We start from the raw sequence: 21737 nt of genomic DNA on the forward strand, positions 1-21737 counted from the left end.
TCTAGGTATTAGCACTTCTGGTCTGCAGCTATATCCCTTATTTATCTGTTGGCTTATAAACTCTTCCGACTTGTCACCCGTAAACTAAAAAGGGAAAGAATAAAGTGAGTGTTCTCGAAATGAGCTGGCTGGTTTCTGGACTCGGTCCTTCAAATAATGACTCCTCGAGAGGAGCAGGCTCCATTTGTCACCATAAGAGCATCAGGGAAAAGATCCAAACACCTACGGTATGTTTTCATTCATTTCTACACAGACCTTTTCTTGTTACTCCGCTCCCAATTTACTTTAAGAGACGATTTTAAAAGCCGTACTATACAATATCTTATATTAAAAGTAGATCTAAGTTTGACTTTTGTATCTTTTCATTCTTTGTTTTGGTTTTATTACCTTGAACATCAATGTTTTGGTTTATTCTCAACCTTGTCTTTCTACCTGCTGAAACACCTAAATGTTAATGACCAGTGGCTGGTGAAACAACCAGATATTCCTTGAGAGGAACTGGTGGAGACCAAAACAGAGCAACAAAAAGAGTAAACGCTGGACTTCCACTCATCTCGGAGGCCACAAAAAAAACAACTGCAAATGAATTTGAATGCTGTTCAGTGTCTGCTTGATGTAATTCACAAGCTATTTTTCTAAGATGTTGAGTTGTGATACGTCAACGATGTGTCGCCCTGCTCGTTACACTGCCCCCAACTGGCAAAAAAAATTAAGTGGCACCGTTTAAAAAAAACAAAAAACTGAGTAAAACCTCAATGGCCACAAAATTCATCGGTGTACGCTGAAAAAAACCCACAAGCAGAGCAAACAATAAAAAAAAATATGCACGTACTCCTCGGGGGAACTGACCTTAAGATTTACTGTCACACAAATGAGGCTCCAAGGACGGCACCGCGGTTTGAGTTTGCGAGTCGCTGAGACTGAAGGTAGAGAGCAGAACAGCTCGTCAGCAGGCAGCCCCAAAGGGGAGCACACTTTCCCTCTGACAATAAAAGAAGCCAGGTGCCTGTTCACCCGTGGCTGACACTATAAACACCACTCTCACTGCAGTAAATGTCAGGCATAGGTAGGCACTACGCACTACGCACATGACTCACGCCACTGTATACAGATTCCCAAGATGCTATCTGTCTTCAGTCCTCCTCTGACCCTGGAACGGCCCCGCTGCTTTCCCTCCTTTCAGGGTAAGACCGTGTCTCGACGCTGACGGTTTTTCTCCACGTCCCAGGATGTGTGTGTGCGTGTGTGCAGCTGAGAGTCTTGACAAGTGTCTCTCTCAAGGCTCTCTGAATGGCGCCTGGTGCAATTTTTTCCCCCTAACGTCAATCCCCCAACAAAGACCCCATTTGTTTTTGTTTTTGTCAACTGCACATCAAATGTTGAATCATGAGAGAGAGGACAAGGGGAACCGGTCTGACGCCTGTTTCATCCCACAAACTGCAGGGCCTAGTTTGGTCATGTCAACATTGTCCAAGATTGTGGTCAGATCAAAGGCACTTGTACTACGGGTTGATATTCGGTGTCCCGAAAAGATCCCCACTTCCTCTTTCCCATGTCAAGTCCCATTTCCATACCCTGGCCCTCACCTCTTCTGCCCCAAGCAGAGCTGAACCGCGTGATCTCTGTGGTTAGACTCATGACGAAAACACAAGCGGTATTGAGTTTGTGTGGTTTGATGTAACTTGTGCTGAGAAAATTAACGCCCGGCATTGATCTTGGCCAAGCTGCTGCTGGTTGATGATACAACCTTGCCCCCAGCTGAGCTGGCAATGATGTTACACATCAAATTGTGTGATTTGTTTTACCAACACCAGAGTGTGCTGTTGTTTGGTGAATAAGGAGGAGACATGTCTACCATTAACAAATCATCATCAGCCTGGTTTATTATGGGTGAAGCTTATCATTGGCTCTAGAAACATCCATTTGGAAAAACTATCACTCTTTTTTTTTTTTTGGGTGTCCTGACCCTTCTCCTTTAATTGGCATTTTCCTTCTCTGAACATACAATCAATCTTTCTGATTAGCACACAAAGAAAAACCCATTCACAACTGTGTTTTTTTATATATACTTCCAGCTTTTCGCTGTTTCACCATATTCTGTTTATTATACAGAATTTGTTTTGTGGATAAAATAATGACATTTAGGGATTCAACCCTTACCTGGACCTTCCGATTTTAGCATATTAAAATGTCTGTAAAGATTAATGCAAATTACAGTCACAAAGACAGCAGCACCTGCTTTATTAATTATGTTTTTTTAAACAATAACTTTGAGATATAATTATTTAATTTGCATAACCGAAAGTATAAATATAATATATAATATAAAGGTTCCTGAAGATTAGGCTGAATTTACCATGAAATTACTTCAGATTCATCAGTACACTTAAAGGCATTCCCAGACTATCTAGTAATATTATATAATAAATATACATATATACATAATACATATACATAATATACATATTATAAAGTGAATGCTCGGGTCCAACACCTATAATTGGTTATGCTCCAGTCAGGTACCAGCAGACTGACTGACACTGACTTTATGGATTTTAAAATGTTTTAAATACCAATAAATCTTTGAAAAACGTAAATTATTTTAGATTAAAAAAAAAAAAACTGGAGAATTATTGAAGCTGCTCTAAAGCGCATAATGTCCAATTATATGCCATAATGGCATAATAAACATTAAAAAAAAAAAACCCACCTCTACCTGCCCCAAAATCCCATCCTGACTTTGGGAAAACGTAAAATGGAGGTCGAGCAAGACCAACTGTCGCAAAGCCTCCCCCCCCCCCCCCCCCCCCCAAAAAAAAAAAGCAGCTTAAATTGTCGTGCAGCAGCCCCTGATGTTCGGCTTGTGAAACCCCGTCGGTCTCTTCGTACGGCACCCCTAGCTGCAGACGGTATGCTCTCCGTGCTGTGCCACATAAATAGGAACAAAATTAAGACTTATTCAATGGTTTCTAACAAAAGCGTTGTTCTCTGTGTGTTCCAGAATCATGCCAGCTAAAGGTCCTCTCCAGTCTGTCCAGGTCTTTGGACGTAAAGTAAGTAAATATATCGTCTTTAACCCACGTGTGGCGTTGCGGGCTACCGGACATTAGCTGAGCTAGCTAATCGGTGGGAGATCGGTAAATACGCACCGACTATAAACCAGTAATTAAACTTTTATTTGTTACGAGGTTATAAAAGTGGTTTTGGATTATTTGCGTGTGAAGTTGAAATAGCTGTCAACACCTGATCGCTGTGCTTTTGCGAGACCGATGCTAAGGTTAGCCGCTAGTCGGTGTTAGCTCGAGTTTACTTTATATATATATTAGTAAGCTTTAATATATAGTTAACTATTATTTATCAGGTGGTTTTTATTTAATTGGGATTTGATTTTTTTTTTTTGTTTCTATCATAGAAAACCGCCACAGCAGTTGCCCACTGCAAGAGGGGGAATGGCCTGATCAAGGTGAACGGCCGACCCCTGGAGATGGTGGAGCCGGCCACCCTCCAGTACAAGGTGAGTCCCGATGACGGGCCCGGTGCACATCTGGGCCGGGCCTGGTGCACATCTGGGCCGGGCCCGGAACATCTGGAACATCTGCAGTGGATTCTGGATGACACGTTTGAAACCACTTCCAACAAACGTGGCTGTGTGTCATTAAACACTTTTAAGGACACCGAGCACGAGTTGTTGTTGTTGTTGTTGTTGTTTTTTCTACATAATTGTTTGGTTTAAATAGAGTGCTTTCTTTCTTTCTAGCTCCTGGAGCCGGTGCTGCTGCTCGGCAAGGAGCGTTTTGCAGGTGTTGACATCCGAGTCAGAGTGAAGGGAGGCGGACACGTCGCACAGATCTACGGTGAGCAGAAGATTTATTACTCTTTCTTCATCTGATGCTTTTTAAATAATAATAATAATAATAATAATAAAAAAGTGCTCCATTCATCTAATTTTTGTGTGTTTCAGCTATCCGCCAGTCCATCTCAAAAGCCCTGGTCGCCTACTACCAGAAGTGTAAGTATTGGAAGTTTTGGTGTTAAAAAAAATCCCTCCTCGTGGGGCCATAAAATGTCAAACTGCAACCCAGTACTAGACAATAATAAGTTATCGAAACACACTAAGTCTCAAAGCTTTTCAGAAATAAAATATAAGAAATGTTGTAAAATGTACGTGCTGAATGCTGGATTCAGGGGTGATGATGTCAGAGCAGTTCAACAAAATGTCGGTACGGTGATTAGTTTGTGTTCACGGACATTCGTCAAAATTAAATATCAATAGAAAGACTTGTATGGAGTAAATGAGTTGTCTTGGAGTTCCCATTTAAAAACTACCAATTTGACATTTCCGTGGATAACGTCAGTAAATTCGAAATGTATTTTTAGTATAGAACGAAACTCTTTGGACGTGTGTTAACTTGTAAAATTGTAAACGAAAAACAAGTTCAGAATAACCCACGTTTTTCCCCGTCCTCCTCCAGATGTGGATGAGGCCTCCAAGAAGGAGATCAAGGACATCCTGATCCAGTACGATAGGACCCTGCTGGTTGCCGACCCACGTCGCTGCGAGTCCAAGAAGTTCGGTGGACCTGGAGCACGTGCCCGCTACCAGAAGTCCTACCGTTAAATCCTATGTACATTTTCATAATAAATTGTAGGAACAAAGAACTTAATCTGCTGACTTTTTTTTTATTATTATTATTTATTCATTTGCTCTACTCCCCTAGTACATCTCACAGGCGTGATTGATGGTAAATTGCATATTTGTTTCGGTTGCTAGGCACCAACAGTCCACTTTGTATTTCTCACGAGCTCAAGTGTATTTAATGAGTGGAAAATAATGTAAGTAAGCAGACTGTCAGTTACAGAGAAAGAACACGAGCAGCAACATCCCCTTCTGCTGAAATGAGTCCAAGGCAGCTGTAATGTGGCTGAATTTAACATTGACCTCCCGATGAGGACGAGAAACAGTGAAGGTTTGTTTATATGAGCTAATCCTGCAGAACTATCTGCAAATTAGTTTCCTGATATGATCATGCGTAACAAAAATAGCTATACAATTCCCATAATATTGCGCACACTTTTTCTACATTGTGCACAAGGAAGAGAAACCGATTTAGATGTTTGCCGTTTTCATTAGAAATTTCACTTAATTATGGGCTTTTAAAGTAGTAATAGTTTGCAAATGTAAGAATTGATTATCATATAGGTCTTTCTTTGCAGAAGGTGTTCCTCAAAACATTAATGACAACTCTTGTTAATGAAGTGTGTCCATGAGCCCTGACGGTATGACAGAGCGGTCACACCACCAAGATCCTGAAACCGAAGCTGATAAGTTGAATTCAGATTTCAATCTATTAATTACACCTGTTTTTCTGAGTGTAATGTGTGAAGAATGCCGATTTAATGTGCAGTGGGTACTTTTCAGTGTGATCAATAATTGAGGAATTTCTTTGTATTAATTTTTCCCCTGTGCAACATTCACTCTAAATATATTTTAGCTGCATTATGAAACACAAAGTATTTTATATTTAGTTTAGTTTTTGAGATGTTTTTATTTTACCTTCTATTAATTTACTCCAATTTATGCATGTATGATTGCAACGATCAACCAGCAGAGGGCGCAATAAGACAGTGAAAAGAGCGCTACATATTTTCCCACAACAGCAGCTATTGGAAAAGATGTTCAGCTGGCCTGCTGCCATTTCACAGAGTCTTATAGACCTACAGACACATTATCGCTGGATATAAATAAAAGATTCCATGTTTTTGTCAAGATAAAGGCACGTAAATCTCCTGTCTTGGACTGATTTGCAAAGCGTAGCGATGTACCCGAGCTGAATTTGCTTTTATTGCCCTCCTATTGTACAAATAAATACTAATGCATAGGTTGACTATTGTTCCAGGCCCATTCTGGTTTTCTATTTAAAATGAGATATTGTGAGCACCCAGTGTGTCCCACTGCTGATTTGATGGATGGTGTATAATGAAACCAGCCTCACTGTGCCAAAAAAAATTCACAGTTCATTATTCTGGTTGGTGGCTTCATTGTATTTTTCCTTGCTACAGATTTTAAGAACACCTTGCACAGATGATTTGCACTTATTACCTTCCGCCAGAGGAACAGCGTCTTTCATGATGTCACCAGATGATGTCCAGAGGAGCATTTCTGCATAGAATTGCTGCATTCTTTCCTCACTTTCTGCTGATTGCTTGTTACTGCTATCTGTTTCTCCCTGCCAGAGCTGACACACACACACACACACACCACCACCACCACCACAACAACAACAACGGGAGTGTGATGAGGTGAGCTGAGGCCCAGATGTTGTTGGCCTCTCTGTGGGCAGCCCACAGCAGCCGTTCCCGCTCCGTGTGCTCCCGGGAGGGGATCAGGCCTGTTTACAGCCCTCCAATAATCAACACAGCAGGGAAGCCCACTCCCCCACTGCTACTGTTGTTTACTACTGTTTATTTTCTGCCTCTGCCGGCCGCCTCACCCTTAAAGGCCATAATGCTGCATCGGGGACATTCTGCACCTGTGGAAATGGCTGTGTTGTCTGCAGCAAGGAATAAGGCCTGAGAGGAAACTAATGTGGATAATGCAGCGGGCTGCAGGGAAATGGAGGTGGAAGGAGCACAAAAAGAACCGGCAGAACAGATGATCGTGTCTGTTTTCTCTCTGATGGCTTCCAGACTGCAGCACAATAATGTGTGTGTACTGTAAATCACAACTTAAGGAAGCAGCGAATGGAAAAAAATAAGCTGTTATAATAGGAAAACTGCTTTTTCTACAGTAAATTAAATGACACAGCAATAAAACCTGAACTTCAGCGTAAGGGCATGAATAGAAGTACAAGGCTTTATTAAGGGTTAATAAATAATTGACTAATGCTCGATAGAAGCAATCCATTTATTCAATTTTAATTGATATTGTCAGCTGCAGAGTTGGGAGATCAAAAACCTTGAATTACTAACCTTTTTAAGATTCTTAACAGATGACACTGGTTTGCTGGTTGTTTATTAGTAAGTGAGAAACTCATTACCACACATTAATGGCATATTAGCATACGAAAGTGCATGGTTAACATTTCCATTCACCCTGTTTTCATGACAACTTGATTAATGTGGCTTGTACCTGCTCTAAACAGCAATAATTAGTGATATATTAACCATTAAAGACTGTTAGTTAACATTTATAAGCAGTTATTCTTTTTTTTTTTTTTTTTTTAAAGTAAACCATGCGTAGTTGCAGGAAATAAAGGACGAGAGATGAAATTGTCGTGCACTTTGTGGCCTTAATGTAATTTTTAGAACCAGATGCGTCAACATCGGCTTGTTTTCTTTCATCTTAACAAGCTGCTGCTTTGATTCAGCTCCACTGCTGCGAATCTGCTTCTCTCATTTAATAACTGAAGGGCTGTGATGGTAAAATTAAGGGAATTTGATCTGGAGCAGAAAAGAGGTGTCTGATTTATTATTGTTGCGCAACAAGTGTTAGTCATTCTTTTGGTGTTCAAATAGTGTGCAGGGTTTATTCCTTTATGACTGAGCGCGCACGCACACGCACACGCACACACACACACACACACACACACACACACACACACACACACACACTCACAGAGTGATTCTAGCACCTGCCTTTCCTCTGTTAACACCTCCGCCTCTCCAGGTTTCCCAATCACACAAACATTGAGGTGTTAGGCCAGGATGCATTTTGTCATCACTTGCACTTCATCCCCACTTCTCCTCACAACGCCTTTATGAACGCACACAAACACACATTTGAGTCCACCCACACGCATGCCCACAAAGTCGCCTTCAGACATACAGATTCAATTTTCTATTCCGCACGGGCGAAAAAGAAAGCGGGGGATAAATGAAGAGGGAAGCGTGTTCATTAACATATATTGACCACTGCCCTCCTTTTTTTCTCCCCTGCTGACTCCTCGTCGAGCCTCATTGCCTGGAATGAGTAAACAACAATTGGTTGGCGGTGCCAGGAGCTGAGGAAAATGCAGCGTTGCCAGGTGACGCGCTGCTGTTTGGGTGATAATGAGGGGCGAGGTGCTCATCTGCTGCATTGTCCATGCTGATCTGTGTGTGTGTGTGTGTGTGTGTGTGTGTGTGTGTGTGTGTGTGTGAAGGAGAAGGAATGTCTCCACAGAGATTACAGCTGGAAATTCTGTTGTGATTCAAGTTTTTCTTTTCATATTTCTTTTCTATATAATAATGCCACACATCCCTAATTTATCAGATTATAATGGTTTATGTTTTGCTGAGCCAGTAAATGAAAATGATTAACAACAACTTTGGTAAAACCATTTATCATTTTGACAGAAGCTGAGGAAAGAAAATCCAAAGTTTCAATACTGCCCATTTCTAGCACACAGTAGCACACAGCTGGAAATTAGCAGCACCATATAGCTTCCTGGAGTTTCAGCCTGTTGCCTGGCAACTGATTCAGGCATATATATATATATACATATATATATATATATATGTGTGTGTGTGTATATATATATATAGCTACAACTCCTTGCAAAATATAAGTGAGATGCAAAGTGTTGATTTGTGAGCTTTAGATGCTTGTAGGTGGGTTTTTGTGTGTTCTCTGAAGTCTGTGTGCTGAGCGGCTCCATGCATCATCAGCGCTTTTTCATTCATCCTGGGGCACGCTTTGTAGACAGCAGATAACAGCACACCTGCTTGTACAGTATGCTGTGTGTGTGTGTGTGTGTGTGTGTGTGTGTGTGTGTGTGTGTGTGTGTGTGTGTGTGTCTGTGTATATGCACCAGGCAGCAGCTCTGAACACTGTTTTCTTTGGTGACAGACGGGCTTTCATTGTAATGTAAGTTTGCACCTGATTACCAGTTTACAGTCTTAATGCAAACTCTATACAGCAGAGGTAAAGTAAAGACACATTCAGCTGTTATAAAGGTCTTAATTTTGACAATCTTTTTAGCCACAACATTTCTTTTTCACTTTCTGAAGCACATTTTTCTTGTTTGCAGGTAATGCATGTGGAAAAGAACAACTATCACAAATGCACAGCCACCAAAACGTTTGAAATGTGTATTTCAGAGGTCTGACATCATGTAAACATCTCTTCTGTTTATTCGACAGTCCCACGCTGCACTTAGTTCTCCCCCCCCTCTCCCCTCCCACCTCAGCCTGTTCCCTTAAAGCACCCTCGTTACCGTCAAGGATTGAGAGAGAACACGGAGCTGATGATGGATTCATCTCATCTGTTTCACTCGGCACAAAGAGGCCTCGCTGGCTCTTCTCTCGGTCTGTTTTTGGTCAGAAAAAGCAGCCAGAAAAAGGGCTCCCTGTTACTGACCCGCGCTGTTAGTCACACTCTCCACGGCCAGCATTGACTCATTCCCGACGCATTTAACCTAGACTTGAACCAAAGCGCAATTAGTCCCAGTGGGCTCGCGCGGGCCCCGAAACCTTTGTCTCCCGTTAAAAAATCTGCCATCGGACTCCACATGTCTTTTGTCTCCATTTTCTGCCTCCATGTTTGTGCAGGCGGTGTGGCGGTGGCACCCGTGTTGCACTGGACGCAGGGTGAGCCGGGTCACGCAGGGGTTCCCCTCCTGAACCCCCCCCAAAACACCCCGGAGAGCTTGACTGTGACGCCCCGAGCCAAATCAGGGGGTCATAGGGTACCTCGCACACCCTCCAACCTTAGACCCCTGAGCCCTGGCTGCGGCCCTCTGATGCCCTGCAACAACCTGCGGAGGACCTGCGGTGATCCCCCTCCTCAGGAGGTCAGCCGGGATCTATTTTAGTGAAAACACACAGAGGAGCTCACCTCCCGTGCAGCAGAGGTGAGGAGATTAGTGCAGATCTCTTTGAAGTACAGAGGTTATTTGTCATTCTTTTCACTTTTGTAGTTGTTTTCCTCTAATGATCATGATTAAAAGTCAGGTCAACTTATTTAAGAAGGGATGAGACTGTTTTGGGCCATATTTTCATCCTCGTGTTCCTTTTTATTTATCTTTTTGATCACTGGCTCTCGTGCTTCACTGTTTGGGTTGAAATAAGTAATTTTACACGACTAATGTTAAATACGTCATGCAAGTTACTTAACGTGTAAGGTTATGTTACTTAAAAGAAAAACATTGCTTTCACACAGCCTCAATCACATGACCCGGCACCACCACCAGTGCTGCTGGCAGATTCATTTTCCAACTGCATTTATAGTCTGGGTAAACTGCTCCTATTAACATTCAAAGGGCGCAACCAATCAGCAACCAGGGTCGGTGGTTGAGTGCCTGTTATCCTGTACCATTTGCCCAAAATAAAAAAAATAAATAAAAAATGTTCAACTCTCAGTGATATGGTTAAAAAAAAAAGAAGGCTGAACGTTCAGTAGTCAGTGAAGAATAAATGCTCAGCTTCTCGTCCCACTGCTGCCATTAAAAGAAAAACGCAACGTTCCCATTAAAAAAAACACAATGTTCAAGACACCCCGTGCTCTGGGAAAAACGCTTTCATGGATCATGGATTCACATGCTGAGTAAAACTAAGCCAAGGTCCGAGCAGGATGGAACAACTGCAAACGATTCCCCGGTGTGATCCTGGCCTTAATATTCCCTCAGTATATTCTGATCTGGGTATGCCAAGCCAGTGATCACTGCTCTAAGTGAAAGTATTGTGTTTGTTCCATCGATCCACCTCCATACATTGACTTAATCGCTTTTTTATTTTATTTTATTTTTTTACTTCGTCACACGACTTTGTGTGTACTTTTCCAGCCCATGTTCGAGGCAAAACATGTCACGAGTACAGTGTCCTCTAGAGGACTGACGGGTGTATTGCACACTTTGATACCGGGCTGGATATGAATGTGTTAACTGCAGCAAAGAGAGTCCAGCCAAAATGAACGAACTAAATAATTTTCTAACAAAAAGAAGTATGTCATCGGAATCACTTGAAATATGAATATTGTCACGTAGAAAAAGTATGATGTGCCTTTTTCTCTGTTTCAGGAAGTGGCCAACAGGAGTTCGTGTTCAGCTAAAACACTTTAAAAATGAATCTGTAAAAACTTCTCTAAAATATTTCCAGACATAAATCAAATCAGCCGCTTCAGCAGCAATCAAGTACCAACAACTCTTTTATTTTTGGCAGGAACATTTTTTTTTATTTTGTTGATGCACCTGTGACAATGAGTCACCTTTTTATCTCTCGACATTCAGTAAAGTGTCTCCTAAAAAGTTAACAGCAGCATTAGGGGGCAGGTGAGTTTTACTGCCGATGCTCTCATCACTTAATGGGCCGCGTTGGCAAGTGTCCCGAAAACCTGTTGCACTCCTTGCGAGGGGTTTTGACCTCCTAGTCGGCTTCCCTGTGAGCCGCTTGACTCCGACCTGTCAGGAAGTGTTGTGAAGAATGTTACTGAGAGAAAAGACTGTGAATTGATTGCCCTCCCGACTGCTGCCAAGACTGCGCTCGGTGTGCCATCCTGCGTGTTGAGTACGTGTGTGTTTCGGCCTGTCATGCCCCCTATATGTGGAGATAGGGGGACATGGCTAATTAAACGGCGCAGGAGCTGTTGAAAGGGGCTGGACTCTGCCAGCACCAGAGGACTTGACACCCATGTGTTCTTGTTTCGAGGGGGAGAAGGGGGCAAGCGTGACGGAAGCGGGAGGCCCACATTTGCAGCACCCCGCCTGGCTGCCAGAGCTCGAGTCATGGGGCAAGGACCCGTGGGGAGGAGGTGGAGGAGGAGGAGGAGGAGGAAGAGGTGGTGTTGATATTAACTGCAATTCCAGACCTTGTCCTGCAGTCTCCCTCTTTTCTGTTCTGCATTTCCACAGCCAGCAGAAAGCTCTAAACCCCAACACCCTATATCCTACTGCTACACACACACACACACACACACACACACACACAAGTATAAACACACATTCCAAGAGAAAGGGATGGGAGCGTGACAATCGGGAAACAACGGCTGTTAGTTACAGAAAATGCATTACGGCGTGGGCCGACAGAGCAGAGCGGAGGAGAGGAAGTGGTGGGATTACGGGACGGGCTCGTACGAGGAGAGCGCGGGCCTCCTTCCTCCCCCTCGCCGCAGTAAACTGTCCAGATTTACAAGGCCTCCGGGGACACGGATATCCCATCCTCGTCCCATCAAACCTCGACAGCTCCTGATTTAAAAATAATCCTAAATCAGCGCATGACAGTTGTCAGTGGGGCATAAGGAGGTCAGAGGAGAGAAAACGATTCGCACGAGGCAACTGTGTGCGTTAGACGAGAGATAAAGCTCGAGCACGTTTGCAGATCCGTTCTGTAATTGAAACAAAACATCGCCTGGTTTAAACAGAGCGATTTGGGATATTAATGACAGTTTTTCTTACACTAACGTTGATCATCTGAGCTTTGAATCCAATACTTTATATGTGACCAGTAATATTTATTTATTTTGGGCTTGTAGAATAAAAAAACAAGTAATGAATTGTGAATTATGACTTGTTACTGAAGAGTCAGTTTTTCAGGAACAATGGCAGCATCTTTATTATTCTCTTTGTTATTTTTAGAATAAACAGGTTCATGACAAATTATGAGTTTGCATAAACCTGCATTCATGCTGTGTTCATCGGGAAGCAAATTGTTAATTTTTCAAATCGGTGTTTGACAAAATGAAAAATGCTTATGCTTCAAATCAGATTGCCGTTCTTCTTTTGATAATAGAACTTGTGTTTTCAGGTGCTTTTAGCCTTTTTTTTCTTCTGCACAGAAGTAACATCACAATGAGGGGACTCCAGACATGGGAGGTTCCAAACCTGTGGGTGCAGACTCCCAAAGGGGTCTCAAGAGAAATCAGATGGGTCACGAGAAGAGATGGGACAAAACTGCGTCTGTTTCTGGAAGTATTTTTGTCCAAATCAACTTTTTCTAATGAAATCTTGGCGGATGTGACACCTTTTGAAATTTATTTAAAAGGTGAAACATATTTTCAGTTGAACTGCTCCCAATTCAAGTTCAAAAATGTGTATTCAAACAGTACATGGCATTACCAATATTTTTGGCATGTTCTCTTTTTGTCTTGAACTCAATCACTAAGTAGAAAGGTTTAAATAATCCGGCTAAACTGATGGTTTCTTGCCCCATTGGACTTTGTTGTAGGGAAATCACATGTTCCCAAATCAGTGCAGCGTTTTAAGTCAAACTTGAAATCAGGTAAAAAAAAACAAAGTTTCCACTGCTCTGATTAAGTGGAAAAACTTCTCCCATTGCCGCATTGAGTCCAGAGTCTACCACTATCTCTCCTGCTCTGTGTTTATCCAGTCTCAGAGAACATATTTCTCCCGGTAGCCTCCGCAGCAGTAAATAACAGTATTTCACTATCTCCCTTCTCGGCTGTTCCAGCTACTGCTCCGCTGATGTATGTTTTTTACTGTGGCAGCATCACCTCAAACCGGATGCGCTCCAGCACATACCCGCCCGCCGCTCCTGTGATCACGGCGGGCCTCGGAAGACCCCTTCAACAGAAACAGGAAGCAGTTCACAGCCCGGGTCGCGACCCCTCTCATTCAACCCCATGAGTCAAGCAGGGCCCACCCCTGCGAAACACAGGAAAGTTCCGGTCCCATCAACAAGGTGAGGAAGGATATTCAGGGAGGGGGGAGGGGAGGTTGCAAAGACTTCTCTCTCGCTCTCTCTCCAAATGCCCATCTGTATGTATGCGAGTCAGAAGGAAAAAGGAGGTGCACATATGTCGAGCAGTAGCCGTGTAACATTATTAGACACAAGGCCCAGAGAGGCACACCTAAACGCAGCTGCATCTCGTACGAGGCTGCATCCAAAGGAGGGAACTACTGTAAGAGCCGCTATTGAACAACCACTGAAGTCTCATGAGTCCCTTCAGACTTCTGATCTGAGGCTCGGGGCCATAACACAGTCTATACGAGGAGAAGCATGCACGCATGTAGTGAAACAGCCTTTTCCCAAAAGGTTAGCAGCAGCAGCAGCAGCAGCAGCTTTTGCAGTATTTCACGTAGGAGTCAGTGATTGTTTCTGTTTGTATTTGAAGTGTTTTCTGTTTGTAACTTGATGATGCGATGGGGAGCGAAACTATAAAGCTTTGACCATCTGGCTGCATTCAAAATCACTCCCCCGTTCACTTCAATGATTTCATGATGCACAATATACACCGAATAAACACAATGCTATTGTTCGATGAGTGTTTTTTTTAATTTTACCATGCCAATAACTGAAAATTATTAGTTTGTTCATTTAAATAAAACTTTATGTTTATAGTTGTACCAACTAACAGTGACGTCACCCGCTGGTTTGTGAACGGCCGTTATGAAGTTACTCGTTCCGAGCGGTTTGGAGCCAGAAGTGACCATATTTGGATGAGATGGGGAGGATCTGACTTGATCTGATTGGACACCCAGCGACACTACGTCCCGCCCACCGATAGCTGTAACCTGACTGCACCACAGGCCTGTCAATCAAACAGACACGCCCCCTCAAAAACACAGCTTTTTTAGGCCTATTTTCTAATTAATGACGGGGTTATTTTCAGATGGACTGCCAGAAAACTAATAAGGAGTGACTTTAGCTAACAACACCAAAATAACTTATAAAGTATCTTTTATTTACTTCAAATTTCATGAGAGAGGTTGAATGGGAGTCTATGGAGCCGACCTCGAGTGGCACTGCAGCTTAGAGCACTTCAACATCAGCCTCATTTTCCAGACCTGGAATCTATGTCCACTTATATACAGTCTATGAGTTGAACCTATCGTTTTTATTTGGACACAATGTAAACAATAAGCAGGACATAAGTCCACATGAAATATTTTGTGTGCAAATACTTCAACTTCAGGTCATCCACGGTTTTGTTTGTGAGTGATTTCGGACACGGATGAAGTGAAATGCGCCGATGCGGCTTAAATGAGTTCATTAATTTAATGAGAACCTGGTGTGACTAATTAATTGTTGCACAATGTGACACAATCAAACATTAATGCAACAGGATTTGGACTAATGTAACTTGGCTCAGTGCATCATCACTCAATAATAATATGACTCAGTAAAAAGTCCCCTCAAGTAATATGACATGCCTCGACTTAAAAAAACAAAAATCCACGATAGATGATGGTCTTCAGATGAAGCAGCGACTAAACTTTCACTGCATAAGCCCACAAAAATAAAGACACCTGCTGAGTGCATGTTTTGTGGCAAAGATTCAGGCTTTTTGGCCCAAAACCACGGAGCTGATGTCATGGGAGCCGCGCTAATGCTCGGCTGCATCTGATATTCCACTTTAATGGAGGGGTGTTAATAGTGTGAAGCGGAAGGGAGGCAGCATGGGAGGGAGAAAGAGGGAGATCGTTTGGCTTAACAAAGCCAAATTAGATTCCTTCCAAGTGAATCCCATATAGGTTTCTTCCTCCGTAGCTACCATCTGTAGTAGCTACCATGTTATCTGCTCTCTCCCGATTTCAACTTCTCAGATAATCTATACTTAATAGCTTCCTCTCTGAGCCACAACGATTCGGCCTCCCCTCCGACTGCTGGAAGATTTATTACCGCTGCAGATAAATTTGTGAAATCGGTGCTTTGCAGGAAGGCCAGTTCACACGAGATAAGAATAAAGTCTGAGAATATTACCATCCACTTCTGCAAATTTTATTCATCTTCCTGTTCATTTTCTGCTAATATAGAAGGCCCTTTTTTTAAACTGAAGGAACTGTTTTGGGGTTTCAAGATTTGATGGAGGGAGTAACTCCCTTTTATGTCCCCATTACAGGAACAGAGGACATTTGCAGTTGTTAAAACTCTTTTCTTTTTTTTTTGGTCTCCTACTTCAAGGTTGAATTTGCTGAGACTCTTGAGCATTTTGGGTTGTTGGGAATTGGAGCTGAGGTTTATGGGTACTGTAGTATTTAGAGCTGTTTGCCGATCCAAGCTGACAAAACGCAGAAATAACATTGGCAAAAAAAAAATTAAACCAATAGCATTGTGAGTGTTACAAGACACCTGTGTTTTCAAGTTCAGCTACATTAAGTAAATAATAAAAAAAGAAAAGAAAAAAAAAAGAAGGAAATATTTGAAATGAAGCTTTACAATAGCAACAACAACAACAAAAAACTTTCGGCGTCTTTAAGCTTATTGTTTTGGTTGTGTGGCTCATCATTTCTACTCCTAGCTTTGTTTTGTCCAATGGAGACATGTTTTCAGCAAAAATAAATATTTAAATCCACAAACAAATCAATAAAAATAAACCAACTGAGCTGACAAATTGCAAACGAGAGCCAGATTGTTTTTTCCGCAGGAGCACAGAGCTGAAAAGGAGAGTGTATATTGAAGTTACATCCATCAAGTGGAAAGGAACAAATGACATGTGTGCACAGGCAACCGCTTCCCGATTTATTTTTGTCCATAAAAACAATATACTATAGTGATGAGGGGTTTTAAACTCCCTGGAAGAGAAATAAAGTAATTCAGCTTTAAGGTTTTTGCAGTAAAAATCGTGGAAGCTTCCGTTACTAATATAAGTGAAAGCAGTTTTCCATGTCACGTCGTCCTGCTGCCTTTAATGTCATAAACCACCGATCAGGTAATTCTACCCCGTATCAGTTTTACAGCGATAAGAATCATCTTTTTAACAAATGAGGTGGCTTTTCTTTCTGTTGAATTTATGTCTTGCCAGTTCTGGTATTTGTCCTTTTGCCAGCTGTTTTCTTTCCTGAGGTAAATCTCTATAAATCAATGGGAGTTAATCTGCTGAGAAGATTGTGTGCTAACCCTGGCTATGGGGGCACTCTATCTCCATTGGTTACAGAGCATCCATCAAGTGCTCAATGAAGGCTCAGCGGAGCAGTGACACCCCAATCCCTCCTAACCCCATCACCCCCTCCCCCTCCCCACCATCCTCCTCTCTCTCTCTCCCCCAAACTCCTCCTCTCACTTCTTCATATTCCTCTCTGGGATAATCAGGTGAGGATGATTGATTTATCCTGCGGAGATACAGCGCGATCACTTAAAGAAATGTATTGTATCAGTTGTGATCTGTTGTTGAGTTTCACACTCTGTGTGCGCTCCGTCTTTATCTCGATGTCCCTTTGGCCTCACTGTGAAACATTTCCTCCTCCAGCGCTGCCTCAAGAGGCGGCGGTGTCTCGCTGCATTGGAAAGTTGATCTGATCACCCTGTCATTCATCATGTAACTTTAACTGCGGGGGCACACTGAAGTGCAGTGAAGACTTCTCTGCAGTGATATAAAGATGAGGCTGCGCGGGTGCAAATCATCCTCGTATACTCGTTGCAGGAGGAGATGGGTTTTGAAATTCCACACATACTGTCCAGGAGCGTCTCGGTGGACGGATCTCACCTGGCACGACGGTTTCAATAACACGTGCACGTACAAACATATCATATGCAGAAGAAAAAAAGAAAAAAAACCCTCATCATTTATCAACTCTGCAGAGGACTGTATCTCTGTAATGGAAAAATGTTTCATGGTGCATGCGAGTAAAAAGACAGACACCGAAGAGATAAAGGGGGAAATTGTAACTCTTCTGGGGCCCAAAGTAATTTCAGAGGCGTCTGACAAAAAGAAGAAGAGACAGAAGGAGAGACAGATCGAGGTGTCCTGGGTTTGAACCCTGGATGACCTTGTTGTGTTTACCCAGGTTGTCCTACAGCTCCTCCCGTTTTAACCACCATCCCAGACCTCCTTCTACTGATTTTAATGAGCATCTTCAAGGAAGGACTTTTAATTATCCCAAAACTAAGCAGAAATTGTTGGCAGATGTGAATGCTAAACAAAAGTTTGCATCTCAGGTAGCTTGTTAGCTGTGGTGCTTCATGCCAACACTTTGGTATATTCCATGACGGCATGTTGACCAGCATTATTTTAAATATGAGAAAACATCATTTAGCAATTCTTGAGCAACACAGGAGATAAATGAGGAATATGTGAGGAAAATGGGCAAAGGAAATTTTGAAAAATAAATAGTATATTCTTTTGCTACAAAAGAGCTAGACAGTGATGGATAGCTCGAATCCCTATGTGGCACTCTTTCAAAAAGGAGGAGGACTCGACACAGGAGGCAGGTTGTAGACAGCAAAAAGCAAAACTTGTCTTGGAAAAAACAGGTAAACAAAGTACAAAGACAAGCCTGAGGCTCAGTACAAAATCCAGGTAACAGGAAAACTAAATTTAAAGAGCTGGCTGAGGATGAGTATAAAGTAAAAACAAGAGGAAAGGCTCGCAGGGGCAACCGACAAACAAAGCCCTGCGTGTCGAGGAAGGCAACTTTGAAATGACAACCAAGTGGTGGTAGACTGGGAGTATAGATAACCAATTGACAGGGCTGATTGGCAGAGTGGCTGCAGGTGAGCAGATTGGGAAACGAGGAGCAGGTGAGGTGTGCGAGGCAGCCAGGAGAAAGAAAGAGTTGGAAGTGTTGGAGACAAAGGAGATTAAAAGTTAAATTAAATAAAAGATAAAAGTGCAAAACATGACACAATGAAACACAATAAAATACATTTCATTTGAGATAAGAAAGTCCACCTGGTAACAAGAGCTACTATTTTATTTCTTAAATGTACAAATCAAAAATAGTCAGACTCCTAATTTTGACAGCTCTAAGGTTTTACGATCAGTTAGCATAATGTTAGCAGAGTTATCATGGTATAAAAGGAGTTCATCTCCTTAGTTAAAAATGAGTTTCTTACTCATTACTTCAATCTTTTTGTTTTTATTTAGTAGTCTATTTTGAAAGTAAAAATGTGAAAAGGATTCAAACCAGCCTGGCTCCGCCCACTTTTTGCCCACAGCTTCAGTTTTCACTTTAATTATAGTCTGGAAATCCCATGAAATTTTGCTCAGCCACTTTGAAGGGCGGAGCGATCAGTGACCAGTGGGAGTGGCCAAATGCAAAGAAGTTTCTTTTTAAATGTAGTTCCAACAGGAGCAACGCTGGTAGAAATGCCAGAAAATAGCGAGGAATTGAAGCTGAAGCAAAAACAATGCCTACATTTTTTTTTTTAAATAAAGGTGCGCAGTGGTAATTCACCTACATGACGTTGCTCTCTGTTCACATTGGGGGAGGGTCTCTGTGGTTTACAGCTTGGCGAGTTTTGGGACGCAACAGACGTCTTAACGCTGGTCAATGCTGATTGGTTAATTTTGTAAACACTGGAGGAGCCTTTTACCAGAGTTTTCTCGACTACTTTAGCTCTACTTATCCTCTGCATCTCATTACAGTTGATTGGATGGACATTGTATGTGAAATCAGCCCTAATTAAAGATCTCCTGTGAGATTAGGATGCAACAATTGCAAACAATTTTCAAAGGAGACTGGCCACACCCACATATGCACAATGTGAATTTAGATCTGGAATGCCAGGCTTGATTAAAACGATACGCAAGTATATATCATGCAATTTGAAGGCAGTCAAATTTGGCAATTTGAGGGCATGTGTTTTTGTTACTGTATGTACACTCTGTTGAAACAAAATGTTGGGACTAGGCATGAAGACCAAAAGGATATAAATTATGGAGAGAGCATTGATATTTAATACACGGCCAACCTGAACCTGGTTATTTTGCTTTTGTAGGTGGTGTGAAGAAAAACATACTCTAACATTTTGTTGTTGTTTTTTTTTTTAAGGGAGAGAAGAGCAGCACAATCACAGTCTGTCCACTGTAGCCTATTTGTAATATTTCCATGTGGCAATCATGCTCTTGAGATTATAGTTGAATTTCAGTGTTAAGCAGGTGCTTTGATTATAGTCTGGAGACCCTGTTCTTCATTTAGGTCTGCTCAGCCACTCTTAATAAGGGGACCACTGAGCAACCAGCAGGAATCGCAATGACGTTGAAGTGGTTCCAACGATGGTGTCAGTGGTAGAGTTTTGGTGCACAATGTTCAGTATTTACTGGCCATTTGGTTAAAGGCTGCATCCAATAATTTTGAAATAATCCAGGGTCGACGCTCATTAGTTTACAACGACCGGAAATGGAGTGTGCCCAGACCCAAATATTCACTGAGTGAAATTTGGGTCTGATAATACGAGGTTGGCTGCTTAGATGTATCCCTGTTTTAAGCTCGACGCAAACATCTTTAACCTGTAAATCACCAGATATCATCATAATATCAATGCTGTAGTAGTTGCATTACGTCATTTTGTTTCTGCCATCATCATCCATCATGTAGACTTATGTAAGCATGTATGTTTCTCTCCATGTTTGAATTCTCCTTCACGTCGTGGTGCTCCCGCGGAGATCAGTATGCTGACATGAAAAAGACTCAGCTGCCATGTTGAGCTTCTTCTTTCGAGCAGCTACCTCTCCCCAGGCTCGGGAGGGTGGGGTGGTGGGGGCTGTTTTTGAAAGCAGGCCAGTGGAGACCACACGGGGAGAGAGAATCAAGGAAAACATGTCCGACAAACACAACCAACAAAGCTGTGATGTCACCTTTCATCTGCCTCAACCCTGCACAGAGACGGTGGGCGGAGCATCAAAGACAACGGCTCCGGAGTCGGTGAGGTAGCTGATGAGTAATCTCTCTCAGGACTAAATAATGATGGCAGTGATGAACTCAGGGTGCTAATAACCTTTCACTGATTGATGTGCATGCATTCCTTTTGTTAAGCACTGTTCTGGATGGGTCACGCAGGTCAGTCCTGGACATCGGTGTGTCTAAGTGCCAAAAAAGCAGTGGCGGGGTGAAAGGGGAATCACTGGTCCAAGATGACTCCATTCCCTCCTATTGTTCATCACCCTGATCATCTTCTTTCCATGTGAGAGGCGTGAAGAAATTACTCAAAACTCAAACACGGCCCCCAAAGGAACTCCTCACTCCCAAAGAATGTCCAAATGAGCGCGAGGCTCTCAAACATCAGCACCGCTCTCTTCAAACAATGTCTAAAATTCTCCAAAGGGGTCGAAAATACAGACGGAGCTGGCTTGATTTTCAGCCGGCAGCGGAACTGGGTCGGTGGGAAAACTGGAATAATGTCTAATAGCAGTTTAAAGTTACAGTTTGTGTTTTGATAATTTGACTGGGAGCCAGAGGGCGGTTTAGCTCTAATGGTCTGGAGCCATGCTCTGTGATCGGCTCGGGTATGGTGATTAGCTGGGGGGCTTACGGATGAACCCCGGGCAGCGCAAAGTTTCAGCTCCCCGCTGGTGTAAACTGTGGGTGGCAGGGAGATAAAACAGAAGGCAGACTCAGCATTGTTTATGCTGCCTGTTTGTGGTCGGCATCCATGCAGGGGTGTGTGTGTATGTGTGTGTGTGTGTGTGTGTGTGTGTATGTGTGCGCAGCCCTTATGTCTCTGCCATGTAGCACGGGGATGCTTAAACCTCCAACGCAGAGAAGGAGGTGTCATAACACAGCTTTTGTATTTGAAAAATTCAGCTTAAAATGTCTGAAAAAGGATGTTTTAGGTTCAGAAAAAGCAGAGTGGAAAGAAACATGAATTTTGCAAAAGCTTTTAAGTGCCGCAAGATGAGCATAAAATTAATGAAATGTATCAAAATTCTGCATAAAAAAAAAAAAGGTATGTTTCCCCCAAATTTGTATGTGATGATGCACCTCAGGAGACAGGAGTAAGTGTTCTCTACTGGAGGTCTGTGTCTAAGCATGGGGGGTCCCACCCCACCTGTCCCCCTGCCCCGAGCACCCAGGGTCAGCCACCAGAGAGGTGGTCCCGCCCTGGCTCCATCCACACCACGAGCCCACCCTATCAACCCTAAACAG

General features: G+C 42.6%; 1 protein-coding gene across 1 annotated transcript; it reads left to right on the forward strand.

Annotated features, from left to right (window-relative positions):
* Positions 1–2850: 2850 nt before the first annotated feature.
* On the forward strand, positions 2851–4659 carry rps16 (ribosomal protein S16). Its single transcript, XM_069164961.1, has 6 exons — positions 2851–2909; positions 3002–3053; positions 3413–3514; positions 3758–3854; positions 3962–4009; positions 4473–4659. The coding sequence occupies exons 2-6, from the start codon at positions 3006–3008 to the stop codon at positions 4616–4618; spliced, it is 441 nt and encodes a 146-aa protein (XP_069021062.1). The 5' UTR covers positions 2851–2909; positions 3002–3005; the 3' UTR covers positions 4619–4659.
* Positions 4660–21737: the final 17078 nt, after the last annotated feature.

This window comes from Embiotoca jacksoni, unplaced genomic scaffold (genome assembly GCF_022577435.1).
Source record: "Embiotoca jacksoni isolate LCO1_2020_lvr unplaced genomic scaffold, fEmbJac1.0.p SCAF_32, whole genome shotgun sequence".
Lineage (NCBI taxonomy): Eukaryota > Metazoa > Chordata > Actinopteri > Embiotocidae > Embiotoca > Embiotoca jacksoni.